The sequence below is a fragment of the Peromyscus maniculatus genome, chromosome 16 (assembly GCF_049852395.1).
Source record: "Peromyscus maniculatus bairdii isolate BWxNUB_F1_BW_parent chromosome 16, HU_Pman_BW_mat_3.1, whole genome shotgun sequence".
Lineage (NCBI taxonomy): Eukaryota > Metazoa > Chordata > Mammalia > Rodentia > Cricetidae > Peromyscus > Peromyscus maniculatus.
This window is the reverse complement of record NC_134867.1, coordinates 41,330,816-41,356,849: the sequence shown is the minus strand read 5'-3', so window position 1 is coordinate 41,356,849 and position 26,034 is coordinate 41,330,816. Positions and strand designations below refer to the sequence as shown.

The 26,034-nt window shown below is 44.6% G+C and overlaps 1 protein-coding gene across 11 annotated transcripts in view; it reads left to right on the top strand.

Annotated features, from left to right (window-relative positions):
* Positions 1–26,034, top strand: part of Nhsl1 (NHS like 1) — a 228,704-nt gene that overhangs the window by 155,178 nt on the left and 47,492 nt on the right. For 9 of the 11 annotated variants that reach the window (XM_076552695.1, XM_076552697.1, XM_076552693.1 and 6 more), the window contains exon 2: positions 14,609–14,761. In XM_076552695.1, the coding sequence (XP_076408810.1) occupies positions 14,609–14,761 (153 nt within the window). Of the gene's footprint in view, positions 1–11,023; positions 11,754–14,608; positions 14,762–26,034 lie in introns of those variants that run through there. The other 2 variants (XM_016004700.3, XM_006986094.4) reach the window with 2 other exon arrangements.

Below are 26,034 nucleotides of genomic sequence, written 5' to 3'. Positions count from 1 at the left end.
AAGCATTATTTTTTGATTGTCACTCTGAGAGGGTTCTGTAATCAACATGGCCCCTCTTCTTTCCAACCATGCCCTAATTGTATCGCCCTCTACTAATAGGGAGTGCCACCAGCGTGGTGGGCCCGCTGCTGTGTCAACTCAGAAATCTACCTTTTGAAGTCAGGCTTAGTACCAAGTGACACAGATTCCGAGATGCTGGACCATCCATCTCCACTCAGTGCTGTCTTGAGTCTCGTCACTCCCCTTGGTTGTTTATTTACGACAGATGGTCAGCTGTACGAATTGCAAAGAAAAGTCAGTGAAGGACTCTTGAAAGTTTGAGACTTTGCAAAGGTTTTATTTATTTTATCGTTGGCTGGCTGGCTAATGCATGCCCTCCGCAGTCCAGATGAGTTCCAAATGTCCGCGTCTGCTGGGCTGCTGCTTCCCCTCGCCCTGAATCTCACCTCCAGTGGCTTTGTGAAGCCTCCGTAGCCCTTGCTATGGATTCCCTTTGAAGAATTCTGCTGCTGTCTCTCCCCTGACGTAGGAAAATGCAAATTAAAAAAAAGAAGCAAAGCTCCACACTGATCGGATGCACATTATCATTGTCTAGATGAACCTTTTTCGTTACTAGAAAACCAAATACAGTGGGACTTGTTAACTGTAGATACTGTCAGTTCATCAGCAAACCAAAATAGCTCATTTTAACCCCCTCTCCCCGACAGGGTCATTTAGCGTGTGAACCAGCAGGTCTCTTTGCAAGAGCAGTTGAGCATCCACACCAGCTTATTAATTGCAACATTCATCAAAACCATATGTGCGACGATGTAAGAAATCACAAGAAAAAGAGAAAAGGAAGCCGCAGTGGCTGGGCAACTCAGCAGAGCACAGGTTCATAAGAGATCTGCCCACTGCTTGCTGACTTCTCAGCTGGAAAGGGCTGGGGGAGTAGTTGAGGGACAGAGCCTTGCTCCACATGCTTGAGGAACTGAATACCATCCTAAGCATCACCCAAAACCACCATTCCAGTGTCCTTTAAGTGTTAACGCTTACTGGTCATTGATTGTGAAGAGATGGGGCAGACAGACATCTGACTCTCCCCTGGTCACTTCAACTACTTTTCCTATTCTCGAGCAGTGTTTCAGAAGCATCTTCAAAGGAGAACTCTTCTGAAGACCCCATTGTTGAAAACTGAATGTAATGGTGTATGCCATGAATCCCAGCACTCTGGAGGCAGAGGCAGGTGGATCTTGGCCAGCCTAGTCTATAGAGCGAGCTCTAGGACTGCTACGGCTACACAGAGAAACCCTGACTTGAAAAACAAACAAACAAAAAAACAAACAAACAAGACCCCATTGTTGGGACTGGGAATGTGGCAGAGTGAGTAGGGTGCTTGTCATAGGAGAACGAGGGGGACCTGAATTTGTATCCCTGCCTGATACGGCACTTCTTTAACTGGGCTTGGTTGCAGGTAGTATTTAGTTTATGAATATCCATAAGTCTCTCTGGAAGTACAGTATCAGTCTTATTCAGATTCAACCTCAAAGGGCACAGAACGTATAGAAGATCTTCACCCATGGAGGATGACAAGCAACTCTTCTGAGGGCAGAGGAAAGCTGGAGCCAAGGCTGTCCCAGGTCATTGTCACACCTGGCTTCAGCAGGTGTCCTGCACCTGTAGGTGGCGACGTCCTATCTTCTTTTTGTCAGTGTCCCTGGTAGTTGTGTTGTTGTTAAAATCTTTTTTAAGAGTCTTTCTTTCTTCGCCCTTCCTCTCTTTCTTCCCTGATGTCAAAATTCTTTTCAAGTATAGATTCCTTGTAGGTTTGGTAGCCCCATCAATTAAGCAGGTGCTTAATATTACCCAGTTTTAGCTAATCACATGCCACTTTTCAATTAGGTATCTATTAGACTCTGGCTTTTTATTCCACGTTGAGATTTTTCTTTTTGCTCCCCAAAGATTTTTACCAAAGAATGACATCATTTTTTTCTTCCAGATTTTAAAATTCATCTCCCTTAAATTATTTCTTATTCTTAGTATACCATTATGTTAAATTTAAATAGTACAAAAAACACATTTTAATTTTTAAGCCATTGAAAATGATTCTCTTCTCTGAGATACACCATAGCAGTAAGACCCTTAATATGTGTTCAGACAGTAAAGTGAATTAACTTTGCAATTAGGCTCATTAATATGCAGCTCTGCTCACATACATTGTTTCTTTCCTTCAATGAGCCTGTATATAGGCTTTGTAGAATGAATTGGCGTATCAATGCTGCTTGGATACAAGGGTATGAGCCATACAGCATGGTGAAGAATAATTGACTCATACATACAAAAGGAGCCACAGTTAATGAAATGGTCCATTCTCTTTCTGTAAGGCACACCTTGTTCTTTTTTTTAACCATTTTATTTAATTTTTTATGTTTTTTTTATATATCGTGCATGAGTGTTTTGACTGTATGTATGTGCACCACATATGTGTCCTCCTGCCTGGTGCCCTCCAAGATCAGAAGAGAGCATCAGCCCCCCTGGATCTGGACTTAAGGATAGTTTACAAGCTACCGTGTGGGTGCTGGGAACCAAATTCGGGTCTTCCACAGGAACAGGAAGCGCTCTTAACCACTGAGCCATCTCTCCAGCCCCACAGGTTGCTTTTTCTTCAAGCTGTCCTTGAAGGAAAACGACATATTTTTAAAATAAAGTTATTAAAGCTTCATCACGGAGCGCCTCGGGAAGGTTAAGCTTTTGGCCATTACTTGAACAGTGAACGGAGACATGCCCAGCTGTAGGCCAGGGATCATGCATCTAGGGAGGTTACGAGCTAGCCTGTGAAAGATGTTGAGGGAAGAAATGAGAGTGGATTCCACAGCCCCCTGGCCCCTTCTTAACACAAGCAGCACATAGGATACTGCAAACTAGAGACAAGATACTCAGTTCAGCCGGGAGTAACCCTGTGCTGTCCTTCGGGGTGCTTATTTCAGAAGCAAAAAGACTTGAGGCTCCTCCTGGCTCTTTCCTACTCTGACTCTAGGTGCTTCTGAAAGCTCTGTTGGACTTCCCAGGTGGGGTCCTTACACACAGTTAACTCCAGGCTTGCTGCTTCCAAAGCTGCCTCCCGTGGGCCACACTTCACTTTTAGCATCTCGGGATAGCCCCCGGATGGCCCTACCCTGTGCTGGGGAGACTTTGCACCCTTGCAGGCCAGTTGAACTTTGAATGTTCAGCGCCAGTCAGTGTGGGGGTTCTTTTTCTCTCCCTGAGGCCTGTTTTCTGTCTGCCTCGTCTTTCATTTGCTCGCTGTTTGTCACATGACTGTTGTGGCTTGCCTAAACTAGTCACGGCAATAGCAGGCATTGTGAAATGGGGCTGAGCAGATGGGAGCAGTGGGATTAGGTTCAATTATTAACCAGGGTCCACATGCAGAGTGGAGGGGCTTTCTCAGCATCCACATTAACTGGCAGAATGGATGGCAGATCAAGTTCCCTCTAAAGAAAGGATGTGTTATCATCTCTGAAGGGCTCCCTTTCTGCCTCTCACCCACCTCCAGCATATACTGGTAAAAGGGGATTTCTATTCGTCCTCTGCAATATGTCATGGGCACGTCATTAAAGATTAATTTGGAAACAGAAGAACATACCACTGTGAAGTTCCAGAGTATTAATGAATTTAAACGTGCTTTGTGAAATAACATTAGTGAGACAGCTCAAATAATTCTTTATGAAGGTTTGTTACATGGTTACATTCCGGGAACTGTATCCCTGAGATATTACCTTTTATATGTATGTGTGTGTAAAGTAAATTATGTTAACTTTAGCATTTTCTGCAGTCTCTTGCCAAGTATGCACATATAATTTAATTTAATTGACCTAGAAGGCTTATATTGTATGATGTTTTTCAGATTGCCTAATGAGCCCCCAAAACATATTGGATGAACATTTCTAAGGATTTTAGGTTATGGTTTTTTTTTTTCGTTTTTTGAGACAGGGTTTCTCTGTGTAGCTTTTCGCCTTTCCTGGAGCTCACTTGGTAGCCCAGGCTGGCCTCGAACTCACAGAGATCCGCCTGGCTCTGCCTCCCGAGTGCTGGGATTAAAGGCGTGCGCCACCACCGCCCGGCGTTTAGGTTATGTTTTAACCATATATAAAGGTAATGAGTAAGTGTGGTGGTATTGTGTTCCCCAAAATATTGTGCATGCTAATAAACTTATCTGGGGTCAGAGACAGAACAGCCACAATATTAAACATAGAGGATAGGCAGTGGTAGCACACGCCTTTAATCCTTCCATTCCAGAGGCAGAAATCCATGTTTTCAAGGATACAGCCAAGCATGGTGACTCACGCCTTTAATCCCAGAAAGGAGCCTTTAATCCCAGGGAATGGTGGTAGAAAGCAGAAAGGTATATAAGGCATGAGGACCAGAAACTAGAAGCATTTTGGCTGGTTAAGCATTTGACTGGCTAAGCTTTTAGGCTTTGAGCAGCACAGTTCAGCTGAGATTCATTCTGGGTGAGGACTCAGAGGCTTCCAGTCTGAGGAAACAGGATCAGCTAAGGAACTGGCGAGGTGAGGTGGCTGTGGCCTGTTCTGTCTCTCTGATCTTCCAGCATTCACTCCAATACCTGGCCTTAGGTTTGATTTTATTAATAAGACTCTTTAAGATTCATGCTACAAGTAAGTCTAAAGTAGTTGTGTGTCGTCTTATTTTTGAAAAAAATGTTTATTTTCCTGTGTTTGAGTATTTTGCCTACATGTATGTATGTGTGCTCTATGCATGCAGTGCCTGAGGAGGTCAGAAGAGGGTGGCAGATCCCTGGAGCTGGAGTTACAGACAGTCGTGAGCTGCCATGTGGGTGCCGGGAATCAAATCCCAGTCCTCTGGAAGAGCAGCCAATGCTCTTAACTGCTGAGCCATCTCTCCAGCCTCTATTTTTTCTAATTTAGGTGTTAAACTTGAGTTGTAAAAATAGCCTTAAGGCTAGCAAACATTAAACCCACTACTTATGGATAAGGTTGGGCTGAGGAATGTTCTATTTAAGGAGCTGAAGTTTTCTGAGATATGTTATATTTATATTTATCTTGTACTGCTTAACTCTAACCAGAAATGTATGTTATGTATGATGTTTTTTTCTTCCATCTTCCTTTCCTTCCTTTCCCAACCAAGTCAAACACAGTACTCTTCGGTAATTATATATTTTATTTTCAATTGATGAAGATTTCAAAGTGTGTGTGTGTGTGTGTGTACGTATGTGTGTGTGTGTACGTATGTGTGTATGTGTGTGTGTGTGTGTGTGTGTGTGTGTGTGTAATATGAGACAGCTAGGTCTAATTGCTGCCTGTAACTCCTGTGTATAACATTTGAAAATGTCCCCTTTTAATCAATATTGTTTAACAGTATGAAAATTCGGGGATTGAAAAGACTTCTAATGTCCCACTGTATTTAATATACCAAGGAGTTGACATTTTATGAAAATGGGGATGGGGAGGTAAGGGGTTAGAGGCCCTGTGGGGAGTTCTGGAAGCTTCCATGGCTTTGCTGTTAAGCAGCTTTTAGTTTATTTGGTGGGTTTTTTTTTTTAAGCTCTTTTTTTTTTAAATTTTTATTTATTTATTATGTGTACAGTATTCTGCCTGCGTGTATGCCTGCACACCAGAAGAGGGAGCCAGATCTCATTATAGATGGTTGTGAGCCACAGCGTGGTTGCTGGGAAATGAACTCAGGACCTCTTAACCAGTGCTCTTAACCGCTGAGCCATCTCTCCAGCCTTATTTATTTATTTATTTATTTATTTATTTATTTATTTATTTATTTATTTATTTATTTATTTATTTATAATGTTAGCATTCAGGCATCTCTACTGGCCTGCCCTTAGGGTCCTGACAGGATATGTTCTCAGCTGCAGCCACCAAGAGCACCCCCTGTGTGCATTCCCTATGTTCCCATATAAAAGGCAGGCTTTGCCTACCTCCCCTGTCGTCCCCCCCCCCCACACACACACCCACCCCTCCTCTTTCTCTTCCTTCGCTCTTATCCCCAGGGACCGGTCTCGGCCCCCTCTTCTCTCCCCTCCCCTCAACAACCCTCCCACAGGGGCCTGTTGTATAGTGTGACTCCTTCGCGCCACTTTTTAAAAGACAACATTTGTATTTTATCCCTCAGAGCGATTTAGTTTTTAATCCCTCAAAATGATAAGGTTGTGTCTAAGAAGAAAGAATGGGCAACGACATGGGTAGTTGGGGTCTCTGTCTCCTTCCCTCACCCGCTGTGATGCTTCCGGTGGAACCCAGGCAGCCTTGCTTATTCTAAAATACCAACCCTGACTTAACACCCCCACCCCGACCCTGTTTGTTTATTTATTTTTTTTTTTAATTCATACTTTAGGTAGCTGTGACTTTAAAAACATTGTTCTTAGTGCTCTGGAGAAAAGTGTTTCAGATTCCAAATATGTGCATGTGCACAGTGAGATGCCTCGGTGCTCAGGTCTAAACTTAGAATTCAGGTTCTGCTTTCTCTCCCCGCTGTACACAGTCCGAAGAGGTCTCTGGACAATCCTTTTGCTGCACCTCTCATTTGCCTGTATCCCGTCTCTTGCTGAAGTCAGGCGTGGTTTTTTTCTGCTGCTGGCATCATATAGGAGCTTAAAAAGCTTCAGGTTTTGGACCCCTTCCTGTTAGAGACGTTCAGAATTAAGGATGCTGAGAGTGTGTACGCTGCAGACGTAGGCTGATGAACCTAAGCATCGTGAAGAAACTTAGCAAACGACTCCCCGATCTTACCTTTTCGCATGGATCGTGACACACCTAGGCCTTCCTGGTGACAAGCGAGGGCCTTTGGGTGTGCGCTGGTCCTGTCCTGTTCTGTTTTTCCTCACCATTGTCCCGAGAACCTCCACACAGCCTGTGCAGACCTGAGTCTAAGGACAGTCCCTCCCTTTACTTCTTCACCGAGACACGCTCCTCTGTTGTATCTCTGCCGTTCCTCTTCTAAGTAAACTGGGGGTCCTCCTTGATCATTTTCATTAGGGACTTCCTGTCCACATCCCTCCTCCGGGACTTACTCATTGTTACTACCATTTTATCTCTTGGGGTGTGTCTTCCTGTCTTCCCCACTGGACTCTGACCCTTTTTTTTTCCTGAGGCAATCAAACCTAGGGCCTTGTAGCCTTTCCAGATCCACACCTCACTACTGAGCTATATCCATAGACTTTTGCATTTAAGCCAGGCTACAACCCTGTATAGCCTAGGACGGCCTTGAATCCAGTGATTCTCTTTCTTCCATCTGATGAACGAATGCTGGAATTACAGGCATGTGCACCTCGGTAACCATGAGTGACCCACTTTTATCCTGGATATCTAATATAAGGAAACTAATAACTGCTTGGTATAAAACTGTTAAAAGATTGATCATTAACCACTGTCAGAGTTAAGTTTTTTTCAACTGGTATATTGGATGTACCTACCTTTGGAAGTGATAAAATGATGCCCCAAAGAAAATTTGTTGTTAATAAAGAGGCTCTCACTCCTTTGCTCAGACTATGCTGAACTTGAACTTATAGGCTCACAAGCCTTCTGCCTCCTGTGTAGCAGAAAGTAGAGGCCTGTGTTACCATATCTGGCCTAAAAGGGGAAAGATTATTTATTTATTTGTTTCTTTGTTTAGTTTGGTTTTCGAGATGGGGTTTCTCTATGTAGCCCTGGCTATCCCAGAACTTGCTCTTTTGAGTAGGCTGGCCTCAAACTCACAGAGATCCTGCCTGCCTCTGCTGGGATGAAAGGCGTGTGCCACCACCACCCCTTGGCTAAGAAAAATCTTTTAAATGTAACATTTATTACTAAGAAGGTTTTTATTAATGTGAAAAAATAAGCGGAAAAGTTGGAACTTTATAAGGATTCCTATTTCACAGCATAATAATGGAACAGAATTCCAAAGTTCTGTACTAGAATAAGCCACCAGGATTATTGGAGTCGAGTGCTCACATCGCTGAACTATCACAGTTTGCCAGGATTATTGGACCAAGGTTGCAGTATATAGCTTTGTTTGTTTGTTGTGTTTAAATTTACTTATCCTTGTTTTGTGTGTGGACACGGTCCTGTGTGTGGAGGCCAAGGCCGCTGTTGCCTACCTTCCACAATCACTTTTCACCTCACTTTTTCTGAAATAGGATCTCCCACTGAACCCGAGGCTAGCCCAGCTGGTCTGCAAGCCCCAAGCATCCCCCTGTCTCTGCTTCCCCAGTGTTGAGATGGTAGGTATCCACTGCTGCACTTGCCCTTTTTACCGGGGGGACTAGGGGATTGAACTCATGTCTTCAGGCTTGTGCGGCCAGCGCTTTACTGACTAAGCCAGCTTACTAACTTGAAAGCTTTTTGAGAATTAGCATTTGAAGGTACTAGGAAAAAAAATGCTGTGTGGGTATAAACCAGAGGGAGTGGGCAGAGCAGTCATTTGAGGAGCTGACAGTTTATCTCTGAGACGAGCGGAAAGATAATTGCTTGCCACCCAGCCTGACCGTCTGAGTTTGATTCCTGGGACCCTGTGGTGGGAGGCTAGCACCAACGCCTGCACATTGTCCTGTGACCCTCACCCATGTATGCACAAGCACATACATGCATGTGCATGAGCACACACACACACACACACACACACACACACACACACACACACAAATTCAAAAATAAGCATAATTCCTTATTAAGCATGAGGCTGCTTAGCTGTTTCCTGAGATTTTTATTTGTGTATTTAACAAACACAAATGCTTACCACATGCAAGAATTATTCCATGGAATCTATCCACAAAAAAACATGCAAGAACTGTTCCATAGAATCTATCCACAAAAATTTTTTGTCTTAAGTTCTGATAATAACCCTGATAGAAACACTGTCCTTCCTTCCACTGGACCGCTGACCAAACCCGGGCTTGGATGTCTCTTTGAGTGAGCCGTTCCTGTCCCAGAACAGGATGGTGGTGGTTGCAGAACTAAGATCTTCTGTTGTGCTGTTAAGTTTCAGAGTCTAGGGTATTCCAGCTGATTTGCTTATGCTGCTGTTAATATGGATGGCTGTCTACAACTGGAATGAGAAGCACCATAGAATCATGTATTTCCTGTCGGATGTCTAAACTAAGCAACTTCAAAAGACTAGACATTTGCTTAAATAAATCATGGCGGGAAGGCGCGCAAAAAACAACTATGGTAGACATAGGTCCCTGTTCTCAGGCTGATACTTAAGATGTAAAGCGCAAAAATGGCGATGTTATTGGGGAAGACTTGATAGTTAATAAAACTTGATGATTAATAAAATGCATAATGCCAGAACATAACAGTGTGTAGCAGTTGATAAACCTGATCATTTATTAGGTTTATTGCCCGAGGAGGATGAAGTGCCCCTGGCTCTGGACTGGAAGCCTGTCTCTTGTCCCTGAGTTTCCCATTGTCTAGTGTCTAACAGGGGCTTATCTTCCCTAACCGTGGTTTCTTACCACTGGGCAGTCTGGAGAGAGAGGAAAATAGCTACACTTTTGTTGCTGTTAGTTTTCTAAGAAGGGAAGGATCACTTCTTTAACTAGTCCTGGAGGGTTGGAGATGTGTCCCCTCGGCCCGAGGGACAGCCTCTGTTTTGAAAGTGAGAGCCAGTGGGATTTACCAATGGGTTCTGTTTCTGACCATCTTCTCCTTCAAGCCTGGACTCAAACCCCATTATTTCAGTGAGGATCACCCTGACTTGGTTAAAATCCACCCAGACCCGTCCACCTCCCTTCCTATCTTCTTTTGTCTAATCTTATCAAACTTTTCTTTCACCCACTGAATTTACCACTCTGATCTGCCTTGTGATTAGTGTCTTGTCAAATAATACAAGCCTGACGAGGGAGGCACATCGTAGACTGTCAGTACTTATCTGTTTAACGAATGTATCTGTGTTTGCATGCCGTTACTGCGTACACAAAAAGCTGTGTGTTGTGCAGGATTGGGTGAATTCCAGGTATGCTCTCCTGAACAGTTTCTGCTACTTTCAGTTGGAAAAGTTGTCACTGAACTTCAAAGTGACATTGAACTTCAAAAACTCGGACGTGGTGGTGACTGGGATCATTTCTTTCCGGAGCTCTACCTGTCTCTAATGCAACGCACAGAGCAAGGGTCTGGGTCACTGATAAGTCTGAAGTCAGAACTTAGCTCTCAATTAAGACAGCCATGTAATCTGAATTGGTTGCGACTCCTTTGCCATCTAGCACGTCATGACTTTGAATGTAAAAGAACGCCCATCAGAATTCCTCGGTTAGTTTCTTTGGTTTTTGTTTGTTGGCTTTTGTTGTTCTAAAAGTGTCGTTAAACTTGGAGGAGCCACAGCCACCCAGCTTTCCCTAGGGGGAGCCCCTTATGTAAACTGCTATTCTTTGACTTAAGAGCCTTTGTTATAAAGTAAATGTTTTGAATTAGGGGATTATTACATTTTTCCATTCGGTTACAAGTCTGGCCCCAAGCTATGAACTAAGAGGTCCTTTAAATTGCTTCACAGACTGTTCTGTGCGCAGCGGGGTGAGTTGTGAGGGGGTTTTCCTGAGTTCCTCTTCAGTTCCTGATCTGCTGTCTTCAGTTTTCACATCTCTCTCTCTTTCCTCTTGGGTTGTATTTTTCTAACAGTGCCTTGATTTCCCCCTGGTTACATTTGTCTTTCCTCAGTCCAGAACTTAGTACGTTTGCGCTAAAGAGTCATCCAAATAATGTTTACTTAAAACTACTACCCAGGAAAGCTGTGGCAGAATTGTTAGATCCAGGCTGTTGGGTAATGACTGCATTTAAAGGAGATTAAAGTGATTCGGGTAATGTATCTAATTTCTTCTTTGGAGTTGGGGAAGTTAAGGGGTTTTGTTTGTTTTGAGTTGTATCAGCTAGATGCAAATGAGACCACACTTCCCAAGACCCATACTGAGGGTAATAACTAGCAAGGGGTGAGGAGACTGGGCACCCTCATTTGCATAAAAATGCCACTAAGTCACCCCGCAAAGCTCCCTGTCGATTCTGTTCTAAAGCTGTGCTGCTTATGGGAGCTGGTCCGGGAGGCAGAGCCTGGGGGCGTGGTTGGGAAACAAAGGTTGCTTCCTTTTGCCTGTATTAGTTCGTATCCCTTCCTCCCAGAGGGGACTGGAAAGTCACAGAACCAACATGGGGTTGTGCTCAGACTTACTGGATCCTCTAAAACAAAACCAACTTACCAAACAAACAAACAAAACTACCTGGATGTTCACAGTGGCCTCATGAAAACGGGGGACCCATTTGTTTCCTTGTGATGTGACCCCCAGAAAGCAAACTCTGCCGTCTAATGGTGGAGGGCGGACAGGAGAGAAGCGTCTCGAGTGTGAGGAGGAAATGGAATGAATGGGCACTGAGGCAGGGAGCCTGACGATGTGCTTATTATGCAAATGAAGACTGTGATTGGCTTTCTCTTCCTGTTGTCACGGGCTGCGCCTAGTCTTACAGATCGGGTTTCAGTGGGAGTTTTTCTGGTTCAAGGACTGCTAATGGTTTGTAACCACCTGACTACACACTTGACCTCGGGAGCTCCAGCAGCTTAGGGAGACAGATGTCGAAGCACCACAACCTGATGAAGAAAGTTAGAATCTGGAGCTGTCGATCCCAACAGTTTGCCACCCACCTGCTGGACCCGGCTTCTACAGTGACTTCGAATTCTGAACCTATGTAGGTGCTGCAGGAAGAAAATGGTGGTCTTCATTAATGCAAAGCTTAAATCTTTCTTTAAACTTTTCAAGAAGAAAAGTAAGTTCTGGGGATCGTGTGTGTCCGTGTCCGTGTGTGTGTGTGTGTGTGTGTCCGTGTGTGTCCGTGTGTCCCGTCTTTCTGAGTGCTGAAATCACAGTGAGAGCCTAATAGCCTTGAATTAATGTCCCCCGTATACCAGGTCACTTCCACGCCTTGGACAGTATTATGTGACCTTATTCTGTCTTATTTATTGATGTTTGGGGTTTTGAGTGGCTTGATTTCTTTTGTACTTCTCAAAAGAGGCCTCTAAGGAAGGGGAAAGTCTTTGTGTTGACTCTTTGCCTTGATATACAGTGCGTGGTTTCTGGGCGTTCAGCTGGATGAGCGGCTGAGGTAAGGAGTCGCTGTGTAATGTGTCACTTAGTTCTGGGGGGAATGATCCTCTAAAGCCCCCTAGTACTCTCTGTTATGGATTTCAGAGCTCGAGGCCAAACTGTCTAGACAGATCAGCGCCTGTCGTAAAGCAGCGAGCTTTTGTGTTGCGGCTTCATGTGGTGTGCTTCCTGTCAGCTTAAATATCCTTAATCTCGGTGCTTCTTCATTCCCGTGAAAATTTAATTTTACAGTGACATGGATTTTTTTTTTTCCTACTAACTTATTTCAGTGTGGCTTTGTATTGCCTTTTGATCAGTGACAAGACCTGGATAAATGTGCGACGGAGGGGGGAGGCTGGCGGGAGGGCTGGGGGGGGGGGAGTGTCTCTGCTACCAGACATTGGAGAATGCAACAGAGGACAATACTCCGGGCTCCTCTTCTGCACCTCTCTAGTTGGAAGCCTGTCTGTGGAGGGAGAGATACAAATCTGCCCTGGCAGGAGGCAGGCAGGTACAGCAGGGAGGAGACAAGTGCTCTTTCTGAGGGGCCGGTTTGTGTCTGTACCCTGGGGCTGATGGTACCATTACAGGGGACTCAGATACCATCACTTGGGTTTGCTTTGTAATAAACACGAAGAGGGAAAGCTTGCATTTTCTGTCTAAGACAATCGAAATTTAAAAATAAATAGGCATTGGCAAGAACCATTGTAGTGAATTCTGTGCGTACTTTGAGGGACCTCCGGCTGCTGGGAGCTCGGTGACTCTGAACCATACAGCTGAGTGAAGGCCACGCTTTAGGAGTTTATATAATAAGGCTGATGGTGTTAGGCACCATGCAGAACAATTTTCCAACATGTAAAATAGTAGTAGGGGCCTGGTTTATAGACTGCCTTTGTCAAACATCCTGAGCAGATAACAGCATTTCTGTTTGTAACTTATGTCTGGTTCTCCGTGTTTGTTACCACTAAGCGATTTATGGAGAAAGGAACTCCTTAACCCTTTTCAGATCCGCAGACTTTTAAAATGTGGTAGCTATAGGAAAAAAATTAAGTGAAGGGTGGGTTACAGGGGTACGGGAGCCAGGCTAAGGAACGCACAGTTCTTCCACGGCAGTAGTTCTGGGGGCTCCTTCAGAATTCATTGTCTCTGCCACGGCCTTGCTTTACACAAGTTATTTCGTGAGCAGCCCTAGTCCATTTGGGCTCTACTGTGCTCCTAGTAACTATGCTATGGGGTATGTGTAGTTAATTTTAAGTATGTTCAAACAGAGTCATTAGTCCATTTGTCTTTTCATGTTCCGTCGAGATGGTGTTTTATGATCTAGTTCCCAGGCATACGTTCTGTTGTTCTGGGCAACTGTCTGTTGTAGGGCACAGTCAGGGTAGACGTGCTTCTGACTCACAATCCTAACGTCTGCTGGCTCTGCATGAGTTAGGTTTACCACCCTGGGTAAGTGCCCAGTCCGGAGGCTTCCTTTTACGTATGTCTAATCTTTCCTATGCACGAGTATGTGGCCGACATACAGAAAGTATCAAAGCATTGCAGATGAATGCGTTTGGATGCCGTCGCCTTCATTTTCGGCTCCACCCATATAGTCCAGCATAGGTTGTGTTGTTCGGAAAGACGGACCCAAAAGAGATCTCAAGCCCTAGTCGGAGTGTACGAAAATGATCCTGGAGATTCATCTTAGGCTCAGCGAGCCCGCCTGCTATTCCCCTCCCACCAAAGTTTTGGACTTTTTTGTGTTGGAAAAATTTAATTGAATTGGTTTGTGTTGGATAAAGTCAATTGCATTAGACATTTAAAAAAAATTAACATGGAAGTATCCTGTGACAGCATAAATGAGAGAATTTTATAGTGCAGATGGTGTTCAAACTGAATACACTAAGTTTTAAATTTTTTGCTTGCACTTGTAACGATGGTGCTTTTAAGTTACGCGGTAGAAGAGAGGTGTTTTGTCCCCACCTAACCGTGGGGAATTTGTTTCTGGTTTGTTTAATGATGCAGCAGCATTGTCCAGTTGGAGAACTTGGGGTTGTGGTGTGTGGATAAGGAGGAATGGAAGGTCTCTGTCAATGTTGCCCATCCTTCTCACACAGGAGCAGGAGCTGTGGTTCTGGGAAGCGGGGAGCTGAGCAAACATGTCTGTGAACGTACTGTGTGGTAGATACACAGTGGGTGCTTTTTCTTTACAGATGGAGCCCAGTGGATGAACAAAACCACTGGAGCCTGAGGGGAAATCTCACTAGAGTTAGTTCCCTCGGCCCTGACCGGTTCTCACCTGTGGGTGTGTTGAATACCACAATCTTACCTTTCTCCTGGTTTTGAAACAGGGTCTCACTCGGTGTCTTCCAGGCTGGTCTGGAACCCACTGTGTTCCTCAGGCTGGGGTCAAACTGTTAGCTGACCTCCTGCCTCAGCCTCCCAAAGGTTGGGACTAAAGGCCCGAGCTACCGTGACTGGTGGCTGAGGCCCTATCTCCAAGTGACAAATGCAGAGTCAACAGCTAACATGTGAACCTGTTCTTTCTCTCTGTAGCGGTTTCCAACCTAGACGAGGAGAGCCGATGGACGGTCCACTACACGGCACCCTGGCATCAGCAGGAGAATGTTTTTCTTCCCAGTACGAGACCCCCCTGTGTTGAGGATCTGCACCAACAAGCCAAACTCAACCTCAAATCAGTGCTGAGGGGTAAGACAGCCATCTCTCTGGGCTTGCTTGGCTTGAATTGCTAATTGTTAAGAGCTGACAGCATCAGTTTAATCACTACCTGTAAAAGAAGAGGTGTGGACATTGAATGTTTCATAAATACAACCTTGCATATAGCTAAAAGCTTCTGGTCTCTGGAAGACCCCCTTTTTTTTGTTTTGTTTTTGTTTTTGTTTTTGTTTTTTTTCTGACATGCACATTTGCCTTCCAAGAATGGAAGTGCTGCTTAGAAACCCCCTCGAATGTCCAAACCACCAGCATTAATCTAATCCAATTAGATTGGGGGTTGCCACTGTTATGTGTATTGAAAGCAAATTTGCTAATGCTGGTGCTTTTGAATGGTTTGTTAAGTTAAGAGAGCAGGATGGGGGTTCTATGCCGACTTTGATGCGGGGTGGGGGTTCTGTGTCGACTTCGATGCGGGGTGGGGGTTCTATGTCGACTTCGATGCGAAGGTAAATAGTCGGGGTATGAGAACTTGGGTGATGACCAGCGGGGCTCCTCTGACCATAGATTCTGTTGGCAGTGGCTGCTAGGAAGTAGAAGAGGCGTGAATTCCTACAGCTAGTACAGGACTCTGACTTTAACTGATTGTTAAAAACATCATGGGCGTAGGGGAAGGGTCTTTGCAAAGATGGTAAAGTGGGAGGCTGGGGGATTCTTCCAAGGAAAAGGATCCACTTGGAAAATAGAGTCTTTGTAATACAACAACACACCAATGTTCTTACCCTGTGGCGTACTGTTCCTATCAGATCTCTCTTTCCATGCGACACTTGGGACATAAAAAAAAAAAAAAAAAACCAAAGAAGTATTTGTGATTTACTTGAAATTTAACGAAACTGGGCATTGTTTCTATTTTCCACTGTGGAAGACCTGAGTCTTGAACAGCTTTGTCATTGACTCTGAGAGAAAGCACTGTGAGGAACCTATGGCTTTATGAGAATTTTTCCTGATCTATCAGTCATTCGCTAAATGATTTATTATGTTTTTGCACAGTGATACTAGCGCATGCCTATCATACTGTTTATTGCAATACCAGGAGCTGGTCTAAGCTCACCGAATGTGTCTCAGCTCATGTAATCTTCAGAGTCACCCTCCAGTTACTATCACTGCACCTCGACGAAGAATCATTCACCGAGGGAAACAGGCCTGTCACGTCCAAGTTAGTTGCAACAACCAAGCCTTGAACGAGGACCCCCTGAGGCCATGCAGTTCATATTTAATAGCGGTTTATTGGGAATCAATTGTTCTGAAGGGAATATGAAGGCAGAACCCTAAACTGTCCTGAACGGATAGTGTGTAGTACAAATCGCACCATGAAAAATATCCAGGAGCTATGCCAAAAACTACATATCATCTATCATCCGTCTGTCTGTCTGTCTGTCTGTCTGTCTACGTCTGTACATATATGTGCCATGGCAAATGTGTGCATGTCAGAGGGCAACTTGCTAACTTGTGGGAGTCTGTTCTTCCCTTTCACCATATGGGTCCGAGGGATCAAACTCAGGTCCTTAGGTTTAGTGACAGGCACCTTTCCCTGCCGAACCATCTTGCCACCCTCTTGTCCTTTAATTTTTTATAATGCAATAGCTTGTCTTGTGTTCCTCAGAGTATGTTGTCTTAGACTCTAAAACTTAGGGCACTGTCGGGTTCTCTTGTTCATTAAGCCAGAGGAGCTGACATGTTTAACGACTGCACGCTTTAATGAGAAAGAACGGCCTTTGTTTTGTTCATTCACATGGCCTTAGAGTTGTACCCTGGGCTTCCTCACCTTCCCGACACTGATTGCTTAGTGTATGAAATCCAGCCGTAGTCGAGGACCCTTCAGTCCCAGGGGTTCATCTTTAGTCAGTTTCAGCAGGCAGCATCTCCACTCACAGGGCTGTCCTCCCTCCTCCAGATGATTAGTGAGAAGGTGGCATGGTTCCCAGGACAGATCCTTGAGGCTGTGCCTCGCTCACATGGCGCTGCCCAGCTCCTGAGCAGCCAAGCAGTTGCATGGGCTGGCTTGTAGAAAGCTCCCCTGGGAAGGCGTGCGTGAGTCTGAATATTCAGACCCACCTGATTTTTGATCACGGTCCAGGAAATTGTGCCTCATTATTGAGTTCATGTATTTTCAAGTCCCACATCAGATCTGTCCTTCCCTCAGAAGACTGAGCATCTGTCTGTGGATTCCTTAGTACCCCACGGGAGATGGCACCACCGCCACTTTCCCCAAAACCTGAATTTTCTTTTGAAAAGGTAATTTCAAGATAGTTTTGGTCATTGCCTCAATGCCCTCAACGGTTTCATCAAAGAGATGGTCTAGTCACAAAATGAATTACTTGGGAAAAAATCTTGGACGACACCCTTTAAAGTCTGGATTTTCAAACTCCTTTTTTGAGGTTTTAAATATGACTTTGTTAACCCCTCATGGATAGGGTGACATGAGGAAGAACTCCTGAGTTCTTTTCTGTCCATGATGTTCTTCTGATCACTTTTGATCCACCCAGAACTTCGTGTCCCACTTCCCCCGCATTATCTCAGCAAACAGAGAGAAAGACAAGATGTGTATCCATTGTCTCCACACGTGTGAAGATTCAGTGTTGGGAGGAAACCCAAGAGTGATGATTCAGGGTGGGGGGAGGACCCTAGAGTGAAGATGTAGGGTAAGAGGTAGGAGTAGGTAGGTAGGTAGTGATGTCCCCAAGGATCTCCACATATGCATGCTGTTGAAGACTTGACATTGTATGAGTTATCAGTTTAAGTTAATTCTTCCTGTACATTTTTTGGTGAGAAATTTATCAAAGTAATTAATTTATCTATAGTGTACAATCTGTTTTGCTCTTCCTCCTAATCTCACAGTGACCTTGTCTTTAATCTCAAAGAAGTTCCAACGTTTCTTTTTTTGCGAAATAGACAAGTGCTGTCTCGTCCTTACCCAAGTACTCTTATGAACTATTCCTCCACTCTTTAAAGCTAGGTTTGCCTAGTTTTAAGGACTACAAAGTGCAAATGGAAATGGTCCAGTGAGTACTAATAGAGTAACAAATAAACGCTAATGTTACTTCTTAAAGTAATAGGGGAGTATTTAGCGGTCGGTCCAATGACTGTGGAAGGCATAAGTTTACTGGGAAGTGTGCTATGCAAATGTTAGGTTTAAACTGATGCCAGAGGCAGGTAGCAGACACAATTAATTGGTATGTGAGTATCAGTTTTGTACTTACTTGTTTGCTTGCTTGTCTGTTTAATATTCTCTCTCTCCCCCCCCCACCCCCCCGCCACGAGACAGGGTTTCTCTGTGTAGCATTGGCGCCTTTACTGGAACTCACTCTGTAGCCCAAGCTGGCCTCGAACTCACAGAGATCCACCTGCCTCTGCCTCCCAGTGCTGGGATTAAAGGCGTGCGCCACCACCACCCAGCATCTGTTCACTTCTTTATTTAGACAGCATCTTGCTCTGCTGTCCGGGCTGTCCTGGTATGTTTACTCCTCCGGGGACAGCCTCTCCTTGCTGGGGTCAGAAGCGTGTGCCACCATGCCCAGTTCTATGCCAGGAGCTGTAGAGGGAACTGATGGAAGTTCATGGGCCTCCAGCTTCCAGGGCTCAGTTTGCTGTCGTAACTACCCAGGCTGCTGTGTGGGTGAGGTAGGGCAGGTGCATAGGGAAATCTAGAAAAGAAACGCCCCAGGAGATGCCACTCTCCAGTTCTCCATCACTCTCCCACACTGCAGGGAAAATTGGCATTTCTAGATGTCTGCCATGGCACATGGCATATCTGGAAGCAGGTGATCCCTATGGTGTTTCACTGTACGCTAAATGTAGCAGAGATCACTTGTATTTATTGCCAGCTTATCTCTGGACAGCTTGACAAAACACAGTGGCCACGTTTTTAGGTCAAATGTTTGTTTTGTTGATGCATTACTAGTGATTTAGGTCATGATTTACTACCCTTGAAGATACATGTGTGGTGGTTTGAAAGAAAATGGCCCCCAAAGGGATTGACACTATTAGGAGGTGTGGCCTTGTTGGAGTAGGTGTGGTCTTGTTGGAGGAAGTGTGTCACTGTGGGGGTGGGCTTTGAGGGGACTTTTCTTCATTCAGTGTGACAATCAGTCAACTTCTTGTTGCCTGAAAGATATAGACCTCTCAGACACTCCAGCACCACATCTGCCTGCACGCCACCATGCTCCCCGTCACGATGATAATGGACTGAACCTCTGTACTGTGAGTCACCTCAATTAAATGTTTTCTTTGTAAGAGTTGCCGTGGTCATGGTATCTCTTCACAGCTATAAGAAACCTAAGTGCCGGGCGGTGGTGGCGCACGCCTTTAATCCCAGCACTGGGAGGCAGAGGCAGGTGGATCTCTGTGAGTTCAAGGCCAGCCTGGGCTACCAAGTGAGTTCCAGGAAAGGTGCAAAGCTACACAAGAAACCCTGTCTCGAAAAACAAACAAAACAAAACAAAACAAAACAAACAAACAAACAAACAAAACCTAACTAAGACAACATGTTACCTAGATTTGAAAATAGGATTTTGCTGTTTGGTTGGTCTTTCTTGGATTCCTTTTTTAATTTACTTATTTTTGTGTGTATGAATGTTTTACCTACTTGTATATATGTGTATCTCACACATGTCTGGTGCCTATGGAGGCCAGGAGAGGGTGTTAGAATCCCTTGGGCTGGCATTACAGACTGTTGTAAGTCATTATGTGGGTGCTGGGAACAGATCCATGGAGCCATCTTTCCAGCCCCTGGTTGTTTGGTTTATCAAGACATCTATCTGGCTTACAGAGAAGAGTGAGGTTTTGAAAATGGCTCCATTATCCATGAAGAATTCTCTTAGCATCATCGTACTGAACCTCCAGAAGATTCTGCCCTTTCATGCCCATAACTACATGAACCTTCATGACATTGTTGGAGACAGCTTTGATGAGAGATACCCCTTTTATAACCACATTTTATCTGCACAGCCTTTAGCTTTCTAGAAAGAGTGCTAGATGAGTGGGAAGGGGAAATTGGAAGCTAGGGATCGGCTCCACGAGAGGGTCCTTCCTGGTTTGTTTCTCTACAGTTTGCAGACTTCATTTGACAATAATGAGCATATTAAAGACTGAAATGAGGGCATCACGCTTAAGTCTCCAAAAAGCTCAACTTAAGGAGAGATAAATACGGTTTCTCACAGTATGTTTAAGCAGACAGTTTAGTCACTGTATCTGTGTACACTGCTGCCTGAATTAGTTCACAGAGCATCTGCTGTTGGTATCAGGAATGTTCTTGTAGTCACAGCTCCTTGCTGAGAAATGGCGTTTTAGCAGGTTAGCTTGCTCCTCGGCTGCAGACACAGGTTCGCATGTCTACAAGGTGGAGGAGTGCGAGCATTGTGAGGAGTGTGAGCATCGGGAGGAGTGCGGGCTTCGGGAGGAGTGCGAGCATCGGGAGGAGTGCGAGCATCGGGAGGAGTGTTGACTTTGGCCTGTGCTCCTTTCATGTCCGAGTTAGGTTCATTAGGCCCGAAAGGACAGAGCTGTAGATTTTCAGTGTGAGAAAGAGATGGCTTTCCTCAGATGACTAGAGATATGTGTATTCACATGTCAACCTGTCTAATGTTCAATGTGGGATAGGTTTCTTCAAATTACAGACCAGATTTCTGGTAGGGCTAGCCAGGTTTCGGCATCCAGTCTTTGATTCTGGATCTGATGGGGAAGATCAACTGTTGCATCCATCTTCTGAGACCTCACAGATACACTTTGTGTCTTGGGCAGTAGGTTCTTGTCTTGGAGATCCTGTGACTGGCATCTTTGTAGGCATGCCTTTGTAGGGGTGGCTTTATAGGCATGGCTTTGTAGGCATTGACTGAACACTCGAACTCTTAGAATAACACATGTGCCCAGCACTTCAGATGGGCCCCAGAGGAATGCTTACCTACTTGTGTTAACTACAGTGAGTTCTTCATCTTTTATTCTTTTTTAAATTTTTTTTTTTTTTTTTTTTTTTTTAAAAAAAAGAGGACATGAGGGCCTGGAGAGATGGCTCAGCAGTTAAGAACACGAGCAGCTCTTCTAAGAGGACCTGAATCTACTTACTCACAACTGACTGAAATTCCAGCTTCAAGGGATCTAACACCTTCTTCTGGCCTCCATCTGCACTATACTCACATGCACCCCCTCACATACTCATAATTTTAAAAATAATAAAATTAAAAATATAATGTATTATAAAAATAAATAAGGCAGGTACAGCTTAACCAATCATTTTAAGCAAACATCTAATCTAACCATTCCTAAGTTAAGAAAAAGTAGAATACCAGCAAAAATGTAGAAGCACCTCGTCTTGCTTTCTAAGAGAAGTCTGAGTTCAAATGGGAGGTGCTTAGGTCATGTCTATAGTCTAGTCCTGACACATATATCCCTGGCATACAGTATTGAGTTTTTTCTTCAGTTGTTTCTTTTCTTTCCATTTCATCCATAAATGTCATAGTGTCTATTTTCATGAGAATAAAATGAACTTCAATAAGTAAAGAATCTGATCGCCCTTGGTGTTTGTGGAAAGAGGGGTGTGTTTTAATTTAGTGTGGTGGCACACAGATCGAGCCAAGTAGAACACAGGCCTCTTTCTGAAATGGTTGTCGTGTTTCAGTTGGTACCTTCCCTGAATGCTCTACTCCCATCAGGAGGAGGGAGGGATAGAACAAGGAGTGATGTAAGATGTCAGGGAAAGCCATAGACCGACGCTGTAGTTCTTTGTCAATATGCATTGGTCCCCATTCCCCAGCATCCTCTAGATGCCAACTACAGTAGAGATCTGGGAGGAACCCCGTCAGTCCTCAGGCCAGCCATCCCTTGCATTTTGTAGACAGACAACCCAAGCCCTGAGACACTGGGGGATCCATTCTGCAGGCCTACTGTGATCTCAGAGCCCTGGGCATCCTGAGGAGACTTGGTCTTTTGGTGCTTCTTTAGCTGCTGCCAACTTCCTGCTAGTTCCCAGGGACAGGGCTCACCCTGGGAATTTAATGGTCCGAGGCGGATTTGGTGTCTTGAGGCAGTTCATTGAGGAGATTCTGATTCCGATGAGCTCACTGTTGCCTGAGGTAGCTTCATGGTTGTTCCTGGAATCTTCTCTTCACTCACCCCGATTTCATTAGCATTCAAATTAGTGCAAGAGAAACAGAGAAGCATTGTGTGATATCAGGTGTGACCGGCACATCTTAGTGCCATTTGGTACTTGTTTTTAGGCTTATATTAGGCTCTAGTACTTCAATAGACTTAAAATATATGAAGTATAGGTTACGAGGGGAAAATGATAAGAGCTTGGAAATAATAGGTAAGTGGCTTATTACTTGTAACTGGTACTCTGGCTAGCTTTTGACTTCCTGCAGAATATTGATATATCAAAGAAAGCAGGGTATTGCTAGCTAAAGAAAAAGTATGTTAAATTCTTACATGCAAGTAATATTGAATTGTGTTTATTTACATACTATTCAAAATCACTTTCTAGTTTTTGTTTGTTTGTTTTGAGATAGGTTCTTTATAGCCTAGCCCTGATCTCACTATGTAGTCCAGGCTAGTTTCAAATTTATAGTGAACCTCCTGCCTCAGCTTCCTGAGTGCTGGGATTTCAAGCACACAATACCACACTTGGCTCCCATTTTCTAGATTAAACAAAAATAGGCATAGATTTGGAGCAGAGGTGGCCATAGCCTCTTAGTCAGAAAAAGCCACAGAACGGAGGTGTGAGATCCAGCTTTCTTTCCCTCAACCACAGCAGCCTTGGGTTGGAGTCTTACTCCGTGGTCAGTACGTGCTCTAGAAACTGAGATGGGGACCAGAGTTCTGATCTCAGGCGGTTAGTGCACAGCGGGGCCATCTTGGGAATCTTATCTCATTTTTGTTCCTGGCTTCTGGGAAACAGCTTATGGTTTTATCTCTCTGTTTCTTCTGAAGCTCCCAAATTCTGATCACCCTCAACTCTGCGAGGATGACACATGCACAGATTATTGGCACAGAGACATACTGGCTGCTGAGCCTAAGTCTTGGCAAATCAGGTTGTCTAAAATCAAGTTTCTGTTGCCATAGATTTTATTATTTTTTTTTTTTCTAGGCAAGTCTTGCAAGTGAGTCACTGGGCTGGATATTGTAATGGAGCCAAAGATTAGTAACTGATGTTTTCTTCCATCGGCTTAAAGCCAGCCCGAGAGATAAGACTGGATGAATAACTGGTACAAAGTTGAAGATGGTAGGATTATTGAGCCTCACCCTGCCCTTGGGTGTAGGCTTTAGAACATAAACTTACTCATTCCTTGTTTAATTTGAAATTCGTTTCTAGCTTCTGTGCAGGTCTATAATACCACAGCCTGTGTGAAGGGACCCCTGCCATCTGCGTCCCTGCACCAAATCGCCCTCTCTCTTCCATGGCCCTCTGACCCTCCCTGTAAGATCTTTACAGTATAATTTTACACGGAAGTTTGATAACTTTACCTAGAATGCTAGCTTGCTCTTTTTCCCCACCCCATCCCCCATCTCGACTGTGTGTTCCGATCCAACCTTTGCCCTTCTGAACCATGACCTCTCATACCTGGCTACTTCCCGCTACCTCTCTTTGATAGTCCCATGGGCCTCTGAATCTCCACAGAGCTCTTCTGGACTTTCCAGAAGCCCTCTCGACTCTTCCTCATGTTCCCACAGAACCTTACAGTTCTCTATTCCAACAGCTTTAAAACAGTGGGCGACGTTTCCACATTTATTCACCCTCCCAAGCAAGGCTTTCAGTAGCCAGTCTTTGTCCTGTGTGTCCTCAGCCCGCAGTCCAGCACATGGGACTGGAAAAGCTACTTCATTTGCGGAATCCCCAGTCACCTACCTATAACTTCAGAGGGCTGAGTCAGAGCTAATCAACAACTGTGAGACTGTGGTTGGTGTGACGAGTGGGTTGGAGAGAGCTGGGGGTGGGGCGGATTTCAGTTGACCCTGGAAGCCGTATTGTTTTATATCTTTAGAGGTCTGCAGCAGCAGAAGATGCAAGAGATAGACTGGGGAAGGAGAAAGTCCCCGGGACAGGGCGGTCATCCTGGTGCTTATGGACAGGCCATTGAATCGGTCGGTCACTAGGAAGCCACTGGCGACCTTTGAAAGAGCAATTGAGAGGCAGTGAATGTGGGAGCAAAGTACAGGACCCGGGGTGTGACCCGCGTCTTCTTAGGGAATCGGAGAAGCAGGGTTTGAGTCGGAGCTAGAAGTCACGTGGTTCTCGTAAGAGAGGGGCCGGAGGCTTGGTGGAAATGTGGCTCCACGGTATTGTTAGTCCTCTGGTGAGAAAGATGACTTCAGCTGATAATCTTGTGCCCAGGGCTTGTCAATTTAGTTAGGCTGACTTTTCAAAGACAAAATACAATTGAATCCATTCCTCCTTCTTAACGTGTTTGGCACTCAATAGGCTTGGAGTTTTCATCTTTGGGGGAAAATGCTCGAAACAAGGGCTTACATCCCTTATTAAGAAACAGAGAGGAGCAAAGACAGAAATATGAGATTGAGAGAATGGAAATTATGAACAAAGCAGGCTGGTGGTTAATGTGTCCTGTTGGACTTGATGACTTCCAGTAATTCCTTCATACACAGTGATTCCAATGAGGATGACCTTGAGAGGGACGTCTGGGGCTGGAAAAGTGAAACATCCTTGCTTTCCAGTGCTCTTTCAGATAGGTAAAGCGGACTGACTCCCTTCCCCCCATTTTTAATGGTTACCAACACACAAAAGATAGACCAGGGAGTCCAGACCTTCAGATGATCCGGCCCTTAACAAAGCCCCATGGATTGTTTGAACAAAGGCTTTTTGTTTTGTTTTTGTGTCCGCAGCCAGTCTGCTGTCTCAGCAATTCTATTTTCACTACTGATAAAGTAACTCGAGTGGCCTCTGTGCTTCAGTCACCGTGGTAGAAAAATGCTACATTGAAGGTTTCCTAGATAAGGGCTGCCGTGGCTCTCCGTACAGCCAAGGCGCGGGTGTTGGCGGAGAATCTCGGCGGGCTACTTGATATCGAGGGACCTCGCTGGTGCTCCTCAGCTGCCTAGATAGCTGTCCCGATTCTAATGTGAAAGGAGGTGGCCTCCACTGTGACTTCTCTGGCTGTGCTTGGCTAGGACTCCTGACTTTCACACACTCACATTCATCATGGGCGCCAGGCAGAAAGAAGCCTTCCACCCTCCTCTGGATCAGATTCCGTTCTGCAAACCTTCTTAAATTAATTGGGGAATGTGAAGAGGAGAGGCTGTAAAAGTTGGCTTTCCGTGATGGCAGATGACATTTTAATAGCAATGCTTTTGATGGTGTGATTTAAAAAAAAAAAAAAAAAAAAAAAAAAAAGATATGTAGGACTAAATTATATTGTAAAATAAAATTAAATTAAATTTTAAAAAAAGAAAGACCATTTATAGAACTAAAAACAACAACAACAAAAAACCCCCCGAGGATTAGTGCCTTAGGTATTGGTATTTACTTAGTAAGGTCCCTTGCCCACCTCATTAACTATAATGGGAGACATTAATCAAAATGGCTTCAGAAAGCTCCTTTATTTCCACATATTTTCTCATATATGGAATCTCAATTTACAGTTACAAATGGATATATGTGTACATGCATACACACGTAAGTGTACACTTATTTGTATGCCTGAAATGGCCTGTGGTATTTAATGCCGGTGAGGGTGATACTGGCCCCAGCACATAAGATAAACAGTGTGTGCGAACACATTAGTCAGCAAATTTACTTCCGTTGGACAGTTGAGCCGATGACCAGCTAGTAATGTGCTCTCTCTCTCTCTCTGTGCGACCTCCACCTCCCCTGTCTTCGTCTGTATTTTCCTAATGCGCTGTATACATTGAAATGAGAAGTCACTTGGAATTGGGAAAAAATATGTTTTGGCCTGCCTCTCTTAGCAGAAAAACCTGTCCATTTGAATGGTTCTATTCTATCATCTCCTCTCCTCTTTTATTCTCCCTCCCTGCTGCCCCCCCCCCCCCAAAAAAAAAAAAACTGACTCGGGTGCTTTCTCTGGAAATTTAGTTTTCCTGGAACATCTGATCTGGCTGGCCAGAAGACTTCTGGGAATTAACCGTGATGCGGTTAGCCTTTTCATTTGAGCATCTAGGTGGTTGGTGTGCTGGGTTTTCCACACACGATGATGACACGGACCTGTTTTAGTCCAGTGTTTCAGAGGGTTCGGTCCTTGGCTGGATAGCAGCATTTTCCCCCCCGCTTAGGCCAGCAGTAATGCCGA